Source organism: Chrysoperla carnea, chromosome 4 (genome assembly GCF_905475395.1).
Source record: "Chrysoperla carnea chromosome 4, inChrCarn1.1, whole genome shotgun sequence".
NCBI lineage: Eukaryota > Metazoa > Arthropoda > Insecta > Neuroptera > Chrysopidae > Chrysoperla > Chrysoperla carnea.
In genome coordinates, this window is record NC_058340.1 from 62,810,867 (window position 1) to 62,827,759 (window position 16,893).

The 16,893-nt window shown below is 29.4% G+C and overlaps 3 protein-coding genes across 3 annotated transcripts; 2 read left to right on the forward strand and 1 right to left on the reverse strand.

Annotated features, from left to right (window-relative positions):
- Positions 1 to 1,108: 1,108 nt before the first annotated feature.
- LOC123298324 (zinc finger protein 239-like) lies at positions 1,109 to 4,560 on the forward strand. Its single transcript, XM_044880293.1, has 6 exons — positions 1,109 to 1,341; positions 1,443 to 1,543; positions 2,896 to 3,072; positions 3,141 to 3,304; positions 4,035 to 4,152; positions 4,213 to 4,560. Exons 1-6 carry the CDS (start codon positions 1,246 to 1,248, stop codon positions 4,541 to 4,543), a joined length of 987 nt encoding a protein of 328 aa, XP_044736228.1. The 5' UTR covers positions 1,109 to 1,245; the 3' UTR covers positions 4,544 to 4,560.
- A 1,330-nt stretch (positions 4,561 to 5,890) lies between these two features.
- Positions 5,891 to 11,879, forward strand: LOC123298845. The gene is made up of 8 exons (XM_044880940.1): positions 5,891 to 6,102; positions 6,166 to 6,464; positions 6,673 to 7,022; positions 7,084 to 7,262; positions 8,967 to 9,260; positions 10,825 to 11,123; positions 11,237 to 11,595; positions 11,657 to 11,879. The coding sequence occupies exons 1-8, from the start codon at positions 6,006 to 6,008 to the stop codon at positions 11,841 to 11,843; spliced, it is 2,064 nt and encodes a 687-aa protein (XP_044736875.1). The 5' UTR covers positions 5,891 to 6,005; the 3' UTR covers positions 11,844 to 11,879.
- Positions 11,880 to 11,952: 73 nt separating this feature from the next.
- Positions 11,953 to 16,447, reverse strand: LOC123299238 (polyprenol reductase). Its single transcript, XM_044881559.1, has 6 exons — positions 16,347 to 16,447; positions 15,339 to 15,968; positions 13,101 to 13,295; positions 12,909 to 13,040; positions 12,499 to 12,662; positions 11,953 to 12,106 (listed from the first exon to the last, which is right to left on the reverse strand). The coding sequence occupies exons 2-6, from the start codon at positions 15,673 to 15,675 to the stop codon at positions 12,014 to 12,016; spliced, it is 921 nt and encodes a 306-aa protein (XP_044737494.1). The 5' UTR covers positions 15,676 to 15,968; positions 16,347 to 16,447; the 3' UTR covers positions 11,953 to 12,013.
- Between the last annotated feature and the right edge of the window lie 446 nt (positions 16,448 to 16,893).

Sequence of the window (16,893 nt, forward strand, 5' to 3'; positions counted from 1 at the left end):
AGATATTAATTACTAAAATAATGGTTTAGTTGAAATGTCCAGTCATTAAAGTTACAGAAGAAAAATATTTTAACCAATTTTAAATTTCATAAATATTCCCTATTACGATTCATTATCGTTTCGAACAGACAGCCATAAGTTGGACCATGAAGGTTATAAAGAAGGAGAACGATCGCTATAGAAAATATTGTCCCCGAAATATGGATAAAATAAGTGAGGCGCTGCGATCGCTAAGTTGTATCAATAAAAGCAGGCTGTTGTGCGCTAATTTGAAATGATATATCAATTTGTACATTATGCAGCTAGCTTCATCTACTTGTACTCATAAACAGCTAACTTCGCAGATACTACTTAATGATGACAGCGCGGCTGGTGGCTGAAAAATGAACTATAAATTCTACAAATTTTAAGGGACAGACGCGCTAATGCTTTAACACGTAGCGACCGTCCTCCTTCTTTATAACCTTCATGAGTTGGACTAAGACGCAAGATATTTGTTATTCATTTGACAACTGTACGAAACAAGAGGCAATCACTTTTTGAAATGAAAAGGTCTATTAAATGGCAATAATGAAAATAGAGGCTGAATGATCCTCAAAGTTAGCTTTGGTCTTGTGAATTTTCTATTAAAAAATTTTTAAAAAAACTTTTAAATAAATTTTAATAAAAAATTTTCCATTAAGCGTGTTCGAGCACGAATAAAGCTTAGGCTTCACCTAAGCATTTATTTCACATGCGCCAAGAAATCAATTACTCTAGCCAAAAACCTATCGTCCCAGATGAATTGTGGTCAGGAAGACCGTTTTCCAGGTAGTATTTGTAGTATCAATACTAGCTGGAATTGGTACTTCCACAGACGTATGTGATATAAAGTCACTGCTTCACCTCGGGATGTGGAGATGTTGTCATAACATTCTATTAATTATTTTGTCATTACTTTAAAAGATTCGTAGATTCGTAATCTTCGTGAAAAATGCTTGAAATTGTTGTTTTCCTGATGTTCTAGGATGATTTTTAAGAAAAAGTGTCTAAACTGAACTTTTACTATATCGCCTGTGGCTAATTTCATTCAATAATACTTTTGAGGCGCCACGGAATATTTTCTTTAATCAAGAATTACGATTTGGAACGCAGCTAGTGCTATTATTAACCTATAAAATTTTTAAAAATACTTGCAAACACGTGGTTGCTTGAGAACTATGGAAATAATCATTGTCTTAACGTAAATACAATGAATATGTGAAAATGGAAAAAAAATTTGCATGTAGTTTTGAAAACTGTAAAGCTTCGTTCCCAAAGAAAAGCAAATTAGTAGTTCATGAACGTGTTCATACTAACGAGGTAAGATAATAATCAGTTATTATAATTTTAACGATCAACGATCTTTTTCATCCAAATTTCTGTTTCGAAAGTTTAAAACAACCAATTTCAATTTTTTACAGAGGCCTTTTGTTTGTGATAATTGTGGAAAAGCGTACATAAGTAATTCACATTTAAAACGACATATCAATACTACCCATTCTGAAGTAAGACCAACATATAAGTAAGTAATCCCACATATTCAGGTGATTAATTTATAAGGAACAATTTGTTTGTTATGCAATTTTTCCGTTCTGAAAAGAAGGTTTTCGAAATTTTTGTTATAATTCAATTTCCATTCTAATTTTTATCATATGCTAAAAAAAATTAAGACTTTCATACGAAGCAACTTTTTTATATTTGGTTCGATCTGAGATATATAAATATGATGGTGAAAACTTATTTTATTTAATATACTTAATTATTATTAAATAGACAGACATTTCGAGGCGTTAATAGTAATAAACTACTACACGTATATAAATAATTTTGTTTTTGTACATGTTCAAGTTTACTTAACACTCCGTTCTTTGTTTTAAGCAAATGCTTTTTCTGTAAATTTTGCTGCTGTTGGACACTTTTTACTCGACTGTCCTTGGGGTCTAAACCCTACTTCCAAATTTGAAAATAGGCTTGTGGTTCTAGATATCTTCAAAGGCATAGGGACACTGTATATTATCCCTGAATCCAGTGAAAATAACGCTAGTGAAATTGTTCCAAAAATCGTATTATACAGTGTGTCCCCGTATAGAGGTAACTATACTTGTAAATTTTCTTATTTTGCATTTTAAGAAAAAAAGTCATTCTTTATAAAAAGTTTTGCTTATTATGAAAAGTATGTAGATGTATTTAAAACTTCTAAATAATGTATAGGGTAGCCAAAAATTTGGTATCACTATTTTTTTTTTTTTTTTGGTAAACTACCCTTCGTTTTTAAAAGTTGACAAAATGTTACTAAAAAAAGTTTCTCGTAATTAACAATTATGAAACTACACAATATATCAAGAAGATCTTTCCAACTTTGACAATTCCATTCTTATTGAATGTTTATCCGAGAAAATAAATTTTCTTTTTAATTTTCTAAACTAGTCAACAAAAAATTACACTCTCGGATTGTACATGTTAATTGATTTATTATTATTTTCTTTCTTACGTTTTTTTATTATTAGAGCTTTTGTTCAAATGAAAAATGATGCTATAATTAAAGTACACGAATCTTCGTGATATTTTGTATATAGTCATAATTTTTAATTGCGAGTAACTTTTCTTAGTATATTTCGCCAACTTATAAAAACGAAGGGTAGTTTACCAAAAACAAAAATAGTGATTCCAAATTTTTGGCTACCCTGTACATTATTAAGAAGTTTTAAACATCCCTACATACTTTTCAGAATAAGCAAAACTTCTTATAAAGAATGACTTTGTTTTCTTAAAATGCAAAATAAGGAAATTTACAAGTATAGTTACCTCTATCCGGGGACACACTATATTTTAGTGATATGAAATTATATTTAAATTATCTTTTTTTTTCTTTAGATGTTCAATATGTATGTTAAATTTACGAAGCTTAACAAATCTTAGAAAACATCAGGCTAGATTACATGTAAATGGTCGAAAATACCAGTATGAATGTGACGAATGTCAGCAAGGGTTTTATAAGAAAAGTCAATTAAATGCCCATATATTTTCACATACTCAGAAAGCACCATACACGTAAGATAACAAACTTAAACATAAAAAAAATATATTTTTATTTTAAACATAATTTTTAAAACTTCTAGATGTTCACATTGCTCAGAAGGCTTTTTAAATCGTGCCTCATTAAAAAAACATGAGAAAAAAAGTCACACTGAGTATCCATGTTCCGTATGTGATGAAAAATTTAATCGTTGGACAGATTTGTTACTACATAAAAAAGTAAATCACAAAAAAGTGACCACTAAAGGTGAGATTTTTTTATGCAAATAAGATTTTATTGTATGTATGTAATATGCTAGGTATACTAAGTTTAGTCCCAAGTTTGTAACGCTTAAAAACATTGATGCTAAGCAAAAAATTTTGGTATAGGTGTTCATAAAATTACCTTAAAATTACCACTTTTTACAGCGTGCTCAGGACATAAAAAGTGAGGTCGAGTTCGTAAATGAACAACATAGGTCAATTGGGTCTGGGGTCCGTATGACCCATCTTGTAAACCGTTAGAGATAGAACAAAAGTTTAAAACGTAAAAAAATGTTCCTTATCAAAAAATAAACAACTTTTGTTTGAAACATTTTCTTGTAAACATCACTGTTTACCCACGAGGGCGCTAATTATATGAAAATTTTGTAGTATGTATAATGAATATCAGTTATGTGTGTGTGGCTATTTAAGAGTGGAAATCTTTCTTTATTTACGTGACGTCAAAAAACAAACGATTGCGTCATCAAAATTGCCTATACATAGTATTTCAACAATTAACTCAGTCAATTCACATGTTAATTGATTAAATTTAATTTTTTTAAATCTTTGATGATGTAACTGACAGACAATAAATACCTACATGTTTGTATTTTTCTATTAATTCAATAAAAATATGGTACAAATTTTAAATATAATCAAATAAGTATACCCAAAAGGGTGCTGCCTGTATACATGATAATATTTTTTTTAATTTTAAGAAATTTCTTTTTTAGAGTTTAAATGTGAAAAATGTGTGAAAGCATTTAGCAAACAAGAACATTTAACTGCTCATGAAGAAACCCATAAAGATATAAGAACATTTTTCACTTGTCCCGAAGAAAATTGCGAACGGTAATTTTAAAAATTTTACCAATAAAATATTTATTTTAATTCTAAAAAAATTTTTTTTAGTGAGTATTTGTACAAGCGTAATTTAGTTCAACATATAAAAATAGCCCACGAGAAAAAAGTGTACAAATGTGAATTTCCAAACTGTGAAAAAATCTTACAACATAAGAAAACTTTTATTCACCATATGAATTTACATAATAAACCATTAAATAGTACAGAGAAAATAAAAACAAAACAACGAGCCAAACGGAAAGATGCTGGAGTACCGAAATATAGCGCAATTATGCAATTAAGTGGTTTAGTTGGAACAGTTTCCAAACCTGTGGAAGAAGAGATTCTTAATGATAGTAATATTACGATCAATAAATTAATAGAAATTATTAGTACTTAAATAAATTAATAGAAAATTACTGGTCTTTAAATAAATTTTGTTATGCATTTGTTAATATTTGTTTCAATTACACAAGTTTGCGGATAAAAAACTGCATAGGATTTTTTTACATTTTCTTATAGATTTTGACCTCCCAAAAACAGGAAAAATATTCAAAACATTATATCACATAGGTTTTTATAGATATTAGTTACAACATAAACTAGTCTTAAACTATTATTATTGCACAATGAAAATATATTAGTTTCGCTTCCAATGGGGTATTCTGTGCATATGGAAGAAAACTAACTGTAATAATTTGGCCATTATCCTGGAAAGAATCAAATATCAGGACCATTAATGGATGGTTTGTGGGGACTTCAAAATACTCACGATACTTTTGGGTCTGCAGGCAGGCTATACTAAATACCCTTGCTTCTTATGCTTATGGGATAGTAGGGCCAGAGAACAGCGTTGGACTAAATGTGATTGGCCACCCCGAGAAACTAAAACCTGGAGATAAAAATGTTATCAATACTACTTTGGTGCCGCCAGAAAAAGTTTTTTTGCCACCTCTCCATAGCAAATATATATAATAATAATATAAATTGGGGTTGATGAAACAATTTGTAAAATCGCTGCAAGAGGATGCAGACTGTTTTAAATATCTATGTACAAAATTCTCGAAGCTGTCAGAAGCAAAGTTGAAAGAGGGAGTTTTCACTGGCCCCGACATAAGAAGGCTTTTAACATCCTCTTTATGGAAAGTATGAATGAGAAAGAAAAAAAAGCTTGGGTATCGTTCAAGGATGTAGTGCAAAAGTTTTTGGGAAACATAGTTAGGATCCTGCTACAAAACCATTGTTCAACTAGCAGCATACGAAGCTCAAGGCTGCAAGACAAGCATCATGGTCCATTTTTACACTCCCACATAGACTATTTTCCTGAAAACCTTGGAGCTTACAGATGAAGAACAGGGGGAGCGGTTCACCAGGATGTCCGCGATATCGAGAGATGATACCAAGAAAGATGGGATGTGACTATGCTTGCAGGCTACTGTATAATTTTTAATAAACGAGTGCTTTAACCAATTTTTTGTGTTTGAATTTGCAAAAAAACCGTATTTGAAAATACGTATTTTAAAAATACAAAAAACTGATCTAGGAAATTGGGGCAAAAATCGAAATTTATATTTGGTATAATCTTTGAAACTATGGAAAAAATTTAACAATTGGCTATACTTCTATTAACAATTAAAACCATGGAATACGCATGACTATAAAAGATATGGAAAATTTTGTATTTGAAAAAGTATGCAAATATAAAGAAAAAGTTATTAAAAGATAATAAGATCATTAACATCAAAATTGATCTCTATTTAATCTCTAAAAATAGAATATATTTAAATAAGATACCTATGTTCTGATAATAAGGTTATAAATAATTATCAGTGTCAAAATTTTCTGTGATTTTTTTATCAAAAATGTATCATTCAACTGCCACAAATTTATCAGTTTTGAAATCAAATGAATTAAAAACATTTTTGGATTCTTTTGATACCGTGCTCACAGATTGTGATGGTAAGTTCTATTGATTTAGGTAACTAAATGAAAATTGATGTTGATGATTATATACTTTTATAGGAGTTCTATGGAGGCTTGATAAAGTTATTTCAGGATCGCCACAAACTTTAAACAAATTTCGGGATTTAGGAAAAAGAGTTTTTTATATAACAAATAATAATATTAAGCCCAGAGAATATTACGTTGAAAAAGCTCGAAAATTAGGTTTTTTAGCTGAGGAAGATGAAATTTTATCAACTGCTTACTTAACAGCAGAATACCTAAAGGGAATTGGATTTAATAAAACTGCTTATGTTGTTGGATCTGAAGGACTTGCAATGGAACTCGATCGAGTTGGTATTAAAAACGTTGGAATTGGAGTAAGTATATAGTTAAACGGGAAATAGAAATGTTTCCCAGCCGCCACGAATTGACCTTACACTTCGGAGAACTCGAAAAGATCGAAAAAATTAAATCTTAGGTTTCGAGAAATTTGAACATGACGTTATGTAATATGGTGCAGGGAAAACTAAATTGCCGTGTAAACGTATATTTTCAAATTACTCAAATTAATTAAAACAATTTTAGCCAGATGAACTAAAAACCACATATCCGAATATTCTCGACATTAAATTAGATAAAGACATTGGTGCTGTAATTGTGGGTTTTGATCCATATTTTTCTTTTATGAAAATGTTACGTGCTGCAAGTTATTTAAAAGATCCGGATTGTTTATTTATTGGCACAAATTCGGATGAACGATTTCCATTAGAATCGACAAATATTGTAATACCTGGAAGCGGAAGTTTAGTGATGGCAATTCAAACTTGTTCTGGTCGTAAACCAACAATTATTGGTAAACCGCATGAGTATGTACGTAAAGCAATTATGGAAAAGTACCAAGTAAATCCAGAAAGGACGCTTATGATTGGTGATAGGTAACAAAACAAAACAACTGCCGCCTCACACTTTTCTTACGAATAAAGCTTTTTTTTTTAGATGTAATACCGATATTCTATTAGGAACTAAGTGTGGATTCCAAACATTACTAGTATTGAGTGGATGTACGACATATGAAGAAATGATGAATCTCACGAAGTCGCAAAATGAAAAAGATAAACAATTAATTCCGGATGTTTATATTGCAAAATTAGGTGATCTACTAGCGTTAATGGAATAACTCAACATAAATAGAACAATTTATTTATTAATAAATAGCAAGTTCATGATAAATAAAATAATATAAAACTATGAAATTGATCTTTTTTCTATTATCTATACCTACTTATGCTGCGTTAGTGTGAATTAAACATTCGACAGGTCTAATTCTGTCGGATCTACCCAGGGTCGTCCGATCTAGCTATTTAGCCGCTCCGGGCAAAAATAACATTTGCCGCCCTTTACACCCATATCATATACAGGGTGTCTTTTTTTAAGTCAGCATATGCTTGAATCTCGATAAATAAAATTAATCGAGGAAAATGCTTCAAACTAAAAATATTATTATCCAGTCAAATTAGTCCTTAAAATATAAGTAAGGTTACAAAAATTCCCATAGAGCTAAAAATTGGTATGAATGTTCAGAATACTATTATAAATGAATTGTAAAAAGTCCCCATCAATCCCCCTTGTGCCAAAAATTTTATTGAAGGGGGGAAGTTTGCAAAAATAGGTTTTTCGCGTTTTTCAGCAAAACGGTGAGTTTAACAGCAAAAATAGTCCAGACAAAAATTGTGGATCATTCAATTTGCTACCTTTTTTCATAAGTGCCGCCATTTTCGTGATATAGCGGTTCAAAAGAATTGAAAAAATTATTTTATTCGTAATATGCACGTTTATATACATTTTTGAACCGTTATACGAGTAAAAATATGAGTCCCTATATCTTATACATACAAATTTTAAAATTTTTAGAATATAAATCAACGTCAAGAACTCCGTAACTATTTTTATTTAGTAGCATGGCCTGAGTAACATCTGTCTCCCATTCAATTGTCAGCGTGGTGATGCTCGCGTATACCTGACTCGTTTCAAAGGTCTCATACTCCACAAAATAGTGTTAGTCGTAAGTATTGAAAGAGGTGGTGAATTTTCGGAGTACCTGAAAGACCAGACATCTGTAAAAATTCATGTGCAATGTCGAAAAAATTATACTCGAAAGAGTAGCATTGATGCTGTGAAAAGACAGCGCCAAGAAGAAGAAGCTGGTTCATCAAAAATAAGTCCTCATATTTTTACTCATATAACGGTTCAAAAATGTATTACGAAAAAAATAACTTGTTCAATTCTTTGAACCGCTATATCACGAAAATGGCAATACTTATGAAAAAAGGTGTAGAGACACTTTTGGTAGAGAATCGGATTATCTATTGTTGTCTGAAGTATTTTTGCTGTGAAACTCATCGTTTGCTGAAAAACGCGAAAAGGGGATTGATGAGGATTTTTCACAATTCATTTATAATAGTATTCTGAACATTCATACCAATTTATAGCTCTATGAGAATTTTTGTAACCTTACTTATATTTTATGGATTAATTTGACTGGATAAATGCTGGAAAATTATTCTTTAAAAAAAGCAATTCGGATATAAAAATTCTCTGCGTCATTTATATCACGAACTGACTATATTAATTTACTTATAAGGTCACATATTTGAAGGTCAAAATCCTTAAAATCACACGTAAAATTATTTTTTTAAATCGACAAATAAGTCTAATAAATTAATCTCCAAACAAATCATAAATCATGATAAAATAACGAATAAATATTTATTCGAAGAATCATTGACTTATATATATATAACACCAACGATACAAAATTTTAGTAATAGGTTAGATTTAGTGTCATTTGTTGGAAAATTAAATAAAATTTTAATAATTAATAATGGAATATAATGCAACCATCAAATGCTGTTGCCCCAAACCTATAAAAATACCAAAAGAGGAAGAAATTCTCAATGTTGAGGACAATAATGGACAAACTAATGACGAATTGGGAACTGAAGCAATTGAGAATCAACAATGTAGCTGTAATCGTGACATACCTGGCACACCGACAATAACTGATATTGAAATGTATTTCAGAAAAGGAAATTTAACTAATTTATTATCGTTAGATAAAGATGTCGTATCCAAGTTTTTTACGTTATTCGATACAATTTTAACAGATTGTGATGGTAAATTATTTATTTATTTAATTTTAATTATGCTATGTGAACTATCAAATTTTCTCTGACTAAAAGTACGTGCCACGGAAAGATTTATATTTGTCGACGTAATTAAATGTAAAAAAGAGGCGAAGGAAGCATATCTGTGTATACCAATACTCAGAAATTAGCAAGGAACTTTTTTGCCAATTTCGTAAAATATACCCCATGCAATATGGAACCACGGATCTAGTAATTATAGTAGGGATGTAGTATAAAGTCATACTTTAGACGAGGGGGGTGTATCGCTCAGGGGGGAAGCAATGTCCCTATTTTTGATTGGCTTCGGCCCTCATTTGCGGAAAATTCAAATAGAACGATAATATTTCGTGTGTTTTAGTTTTTAATATTTCTATATCCATGGTTTTATATTGCCTCAAGCAATATGCCTGCTTTTGATTGGCTGCGGCTGTTAGCACTCTCAATTGCGAGAAAATTTAAATGGACAGCGAATTCTGCGTGTGTTGTAGATTGGTCCGCGAGCCAAAAATCTTTCTATTTAAAGTAAAATCTTTTACCCTAAAGAAAAAAATGTATTTTTTTTAAATACAATTTAGAAATTAATTATAAATATAATATTTTTAACTAATTACCCTCGGATGAAGGAATATACCTTTAATATTCCTATGACCGACTAATTACCTAAAGAATATATCGTAAATAATTCGTAAAATAATAAAAATAAAACTTCACTTATTTAAATTAAGATTAGGTTCACGGGGACATAATTCAATACATAAATAAGTAATAATTTCCTCAAATAAATTTTTACATTAATTTTATATTTAAAAAATTTTATAATACGTTGAAATTTAAAATTGAAAATTAATCGACGTATTTTCGAGACATTCTTAAGCCTTCTTTTGAATTTCATTAGTTAACTTATAATAGTTGGAACACTAGGATTGAAGATTGAATATTCACTAAATTCAATAGAATATTGTTGCGTTTACGTTACTTATATCGTTGAAAAAATTGTTTTAAAACAAGCATAAATACTTCACGTATTTATTTTTCTTTACAAATTTTACTTTTCTTTTGAATATAAGATTATTTATTTATGTTGTCCACACACGTCAACCATATGTCAAACATGTTTTCATGCTTATAAACGAATCAAAAACACTTAAAGAAGGCTTTGAGCTTACTTTCAGCATGCGCCTAGTTAACAGACAATAGAAAGTAGGCACAATGATACCCTACCTCTTCCCCCTGAGTGAGATTCATCCCACTCGGTTATACTCCATCCCTTTTAAAATATTCCTATATCCATGTATGGAACAAAGTAAGATAAAATACTACAAGATTTAGGTATAAACACATACTTACGATCAGCAAAATATATCATCACTCCAGGTCTAGTGTGGGAAAGCTCTTTTTTAACATTTTATCATATTGATCGAAATTAATTATTTCGTAGTTTTTTCATCACAAGTTCGAAATGATTTCTTACAAAATTAATAACGCGATAGATAAACCGAACATTGTTAAGCTATTAGCCACAAATATAGATTTAGTACTTATGTTATACTAGGAGTTTTATGGAGTAGTGGAAAAGCATTACCCGGTTCAGCAGCAGTTTTAAATGGTTTACGAAAGAAAGGCAAACAGATATACTTTTTAACAAACAATTCAACAAAAACTCGTGGAGAGTTTGAAGAAAGTGCTAATAAATATGGTTTTCAAGGAAATGGTAACGAATTCGTATCAACAGCTTATTTAGCTGCCGACTATTTACATTCAATTAATTTCAATAAAAAAGTATATTCGATTGGTTCGAAAGGATTACAAAATGAATTGAAAGCACGGAATATTGAATGCATTGGAGTTGGTGTAAGTTCAATTTTCATATTTTGTGAATATATATTTTTTTGATTGTCTCAATTTTTAATTACGCATGTTTTATTCAGAAAATAGATCAAGTTCTTTTAAAAACTTATTTCTAGCCTGGTGATGTAAGTTCTGGAAATGTTGAACAATACATAAGTGATTTTAAAAGAGATCCAGATGTGGGAGCTGTTTTAGTTGGATTTGATCCATATTTTTCATTTGATAAAGTTTTACATGCAGCAAGTTATTTAATCGATCCAAACATATTATTCTTAGCAACAAACACAGATGAACGATTTCCTACAACAAAACCGGATATTGCAATACCAGGTACTGGTGTAATGGTTAAAGCTGTTGAAACATGTACTGGTCGTAAACCTGACATAATATTTGGTAAACCTAGTGAATATGTTTGTAAATATATTCAAAAACAACATCGATTCGATCCAAAACGAGCACTTATGATTGGAGATCGGTAATAACTGAAGTCTTTTAATTTTTATAAAAATAATACATCTGATATTGTTTGTTTTTAGTGCTAACACAGATATTTTATTTGGTAAACAATGTGGAATGGCAACTCTATTAGTATTGTCTGGAATAACAACTTTAGATGAATCATTAAAATGGAGAAGCTCCAATGATAAAGAGGAAAAAGAATTAGTGGCTGATTTTTATGTACCAACATTAGGAGCTTTATTACCACATGTAGAAGAGCTTTAATTAAATTATTTTATTTATTTTTCAACAATAAAAGTATATAACAATTAAAAATTCTAGCTTTTTATAATGCTAGTTTATTTTTTTTAATCTCTCATTATTTATAAAATCACAGTAAAAAATGGTTTTAAAAAATCTAGAACTATATGGAATAAAAATATGGAATCTAGTCTTTAATAAATGTATGGAATGATGGCTTTACGTTCTTTCGGATAATCCTTGAATGTTTGTTTATACCACCAATGATTTAATAATGCTACTTCCACCTAAAAACAAAAAAGATAGTTATATAAGAGGGTATTATCGTTAGTCAAAAATAAATCATGAAATTTGAAAAAAGTTACAATTTATGTATTTTTATTAGCAAAATCAACATTTTGAAGTACTTTTTCCAAAAAAAAAAATAGAATACCCTATTATTTTAAGAGATTGAGTTCACCTCCTTCATACATATACCATGCACTACACCAACCCATCACAACTATTAATTAAATTTATTTTTGTTGTTCGGCGAAAATCGAACCCGCTACCCTAAGCATACCGCAAACGGAATTGGTTACGCTTTAACCAACTGAGCTAATAGAATTGACTACATTGAGGGTAAATTACAAATAAAAGTAAATGTAATGAAAATTATTAAGAAATGTAAATGTTTTACCTGATTAGCGATAATCCAAGCCATTACGTAATACCAAGTTGTGTTACCCAGCAAGATTAACGTTAAACCAGCGTACATAACAATTTCAGTCAGTAAATGTGGATTCGAAACTAATTCAAATAGATCTCCACTTGGAATTTTGTGCTCATGAGTAATAACAGCGCCTGAAATATGATTAATGAATTTTTTTGCTGAGTTTGTTTATATTTTGACTAGTAAGAATCGGTTCATATTTTAATTAACAATTTTGAGAGAACAATCCTTCTTTAAAAGATTGTGTCTTCTCTTGAAAAATATTTAAAAATTAATCAGTGTGTAATATTATTACAAAGAATAATTTATTTTGTTTCATCGTAAAAATATTGCAAAACAAATTATAAACCGATCTTAAAATCAAATATGTCACTTACCTCGATGATCTTTTCGTAAGTTAGCCAAAATTATGTTCGATATGTATTGATGGGTCCATCCCCATAAAAATACAATTAAACCAATTACATCTAATAATCTTATGTCATTAAGATCAAGATATGATTTATGATCTAAAAATTAAGAATAAATTAATTGAATGTATAAGATAACTATAAAATATCATTATTTACTGGTCTGTGCAAATTCAGGAGCCTCTCCAATAATTGCTCCAATGGCTCCAGCATAATGAGCAAATCCAACCACGTAATGGAACACATTAATTTTACTATGAGATGCAAATACTTGGATAGTATATGTTTCGTATAATCTTCTATAACACTGAACAGTCAATAGAAACAAAGCTAACAGCGATGAAAATGCACTTACTGAAAAAAAAAAAACAATATAATTATTTAAATTTTATTTAGTCAATGTAAAAGCCTAAGATATCATAAAGTTTGTTTCTTAGAGTGGAGTACGTGAAAATAAAAATTTCCACCCGCCAGTTTTATGGAAGTGAAACTGAGGGATGAAAATTTTTTCACACAATGTGTGAAGTGTTTATAAAGTTTGTTATGGTTAACTTGCTAACTATATTAAAATTGTTACACACACAATTCAAATTACAGGGCGGATTCAACCCTCAAAAAGATATTATGGTAGCCACCCAAAAATTGGCCAGGTGCAAGTCGGATTATGAACTCGCTCATAATCTATATAGATTCCTACAAAGAAAATGTTTACAAAATATACGACGCACCAACCAAGATTTTGTACAGTGTAGTTTCATGAGGCCCTACGCCCCCCTCGGGATCATAGGACATAAATATATATGTTTCATACATTATATTACAAATACAATTACTATTGTTGACGTAAGTAACAACAGTTATTTTCAGTTCGCCATTGCCTCAACGTATCCATCTTCGCGTTCCATACATTTAATTGTTATATTTAACAAAATAACACTCCTACATATCTTGGGAGTGATTTCATGAACCGTTTCGCTTATAATCTGTTCTAAATGGTCTACATTTCTAAACAATCATTAACATTCCTATCGAACTTTTTCAATTTGTCAATGAGATGAACTCTGGTATGGCGCAATTGTTTTAACATTATTTTTTCCATTTGGCCATCCAGAATCGATATTCATTTACAACAGTTTATTCACTATCGTTAATAAATAGCTGGTACACATTAGACCAATGTTTCAGTGTCTCGAAATCGATATTTCGATACCTGACACTAACTTTTGCTTTTAGGTAGAAAACAACTGAAAGTATGACGACACAAATCTATTAAGATTATAGGCATGATCATAGTGCCCATGACGGTGGATCCGCTCATGTGAAGTTGAGTATAAGTATGGAATATTGCTTCATACTACTTCCATGTTTGGAAGTAATATAAAGATATCATATGAATGATATTTTAATGTGTTTATTAATTCGATTTTTAAATTAATTTATGTATTAAGACTATTAACCTTAATCAAACTATTTTGGATTTAATTAATTTTTAACCGACTTCAAACAAAAACGGAGGAGGTTATCAATTCGACTGTATGTTTGTTATCTCAGAACTTTCGACTGGGTGAACCGATTTTGAGGATTCTTTATCTGTTTGAAAGCTGGTGCTTCTCGTGTGGTTCCATTTCATTTTGGTCTATTTCTGACAACGGCATCCATGAGAACACCATAAAAGTCTTAAATTTGCATTAAGTATGCACGACAAGGGGACGAATAACTCAATATCACGCCAACCGATTTCGATGATTTTTTTTAGTGACAAATTAGTTAGTGTACTTCAGATTCACCAAAAATCACAAAATAAAATAACAAAAAGAAAACCGACTTCAAAAGAAAATCTTTTCCAAAATAAATTAATATGCACTAAAAAATAAAAAAATAACGATAACTTAATGTAGTTAAAATTATGGTTATTTTTGGAGTCGGTGTCAGCCAAGCTAATGTAGCAAACTGTTCTGTCAGAGTTGTTTCCTTGGCTGACACCGACTTCAAAAATAACAGTAATTTTAACTACATTATATTATCGTTATTTCTTTACTTTTTAGTGCATATTAATTTATTTTGGAAAATATTTTCTTTTGAAGTCGGTTTTCTTTTTGTTAAAAGTTTTTTTTATTTTATTTATTTTAAAGATAGCGTAAACCTAAAAAACTCTCCAATTTATGTTTTTCTTAAGCACAATTTAATACACATGTGTGTATTATTTATGTTTATAGAGATATTTTCTCGAAACAGAAAAAGAATTTGTGTCTATTTTTTTCTTCATTTTAGATTTAAATAAGAAAAATCTCTCAATAATAATACTGAATAAAAAAAAAATAGAATGAATTTTTTTTAATGTGTTAGATCTATTTTTTTTAGCTTATTTATTTATTATATTTATTAAATAATACAAACCTGTAGATTGTCTTGAAACACCCACTGTAAAATCCAATAATTGTACAAATCCTAATGGCACAGATGCTCCAAAAACATATATATTAATCATAACAATTAACACTAACGATGAATATGCCGTTGAAAAAACATAAAAATGTTTAAAATATTCCTTGGGCACTTCTAATTTTGTTATAAATTGATCTTTTTCACCTTTATATGCAAATTTTCCATAACGTATTGTTTGTATTACCGCAGTCGGTAAATACTTTTCAAATAAATTTAACAATAAACCAAAAATTATTATCGGTGCAATTATTAACGAATAACCGATTTTAATAAAATTATAATCAAACATGTTGTGTTCCTATGTGTGCGTAAAGCTTAAGTTTAAGAAATGTTTTAAGTGATGTTTCTTTGTAAGTGTATTTAAAATCTACTCTCTAATTTGTAAACTTTCATATTTTATTAAAATTTTTTTTTATTTTTAATAGATATTATCAACAATATAATTATGAATTATACTTTCTCTTTTTAGCGGCAGTAAACAGGCATCTCTTGCTATGATACATTTACTATTTCCACCTTCCACCGCGTACAGATCATTCAATTCGTGATTCTATAACCGTTAAGTAGGTTAATTGTAGTTACCTGTAATGAAATTAAATACTAATCATTTATACAGTAATTTTAATGTGGCTTTTTATTTAGAATTTTTTAATATTTTATCTACATATTAGTTTAAATTTGACCAAAAACCCCGTCGAAATATTGACTTGGATACTTTTTCCTAAATAACATACGCATATCTAAATCTGCAGGAAAGTTTTTGCGTTAAAAATTAACCAAGAATTATACTGCAAGTTATATGGTTTTAATTTTATCATAATGTAATTTTGAATGAAGATGAGATTAGAAAGATCTATCTGTTGCATAAAGATATAGATGTTTGTAAGGTCTTTGACCTTTTGTATTGCAAGAATACCTATATTTTTTAAATATAATAATTACTTCACCTAAATTACAAACCTATTTGCTTAATTTGAGTCATATTGAATTTTTTATTGTAATCTTAATATTTCGTAAATGTTTGAGATTTGGATTCTGTCAAACCCATATTTGACATTTGAGAACTGTCAAACGCATTATTTGTGTTCAGCACATTTGTCAATTGTAAAAAACATGTTCGTGACATCTGGCGACAGAAAAATAAAGTGAAAATAGAGTGCAAGTATGAGTATGCCTAAATTATTTTTTCATTTCTACAAATAATCAAAATTACTTTTTATTTGATATTTTCTTATTTATTTACACAAAACTATAGCAGTCTGATTATATTTTTTTAAACATGAACAGAATGCCAGAATTCTTTTATTTTAAGTCTAAATTCCAGACAAAATATTCTTGAATATAAAAATGAGATTTCTATTTTTACCTCGAGTTGATTGCAAACATCACGTTAAAAAGACAATAACATGAAATAAATAAGAAAATATCAAATGAAAAAGTAATTTTGATGATTTGTAGAAATGAAAAAATTATTTAGGCATACTCATACTTGCACTCAGCTTGCACT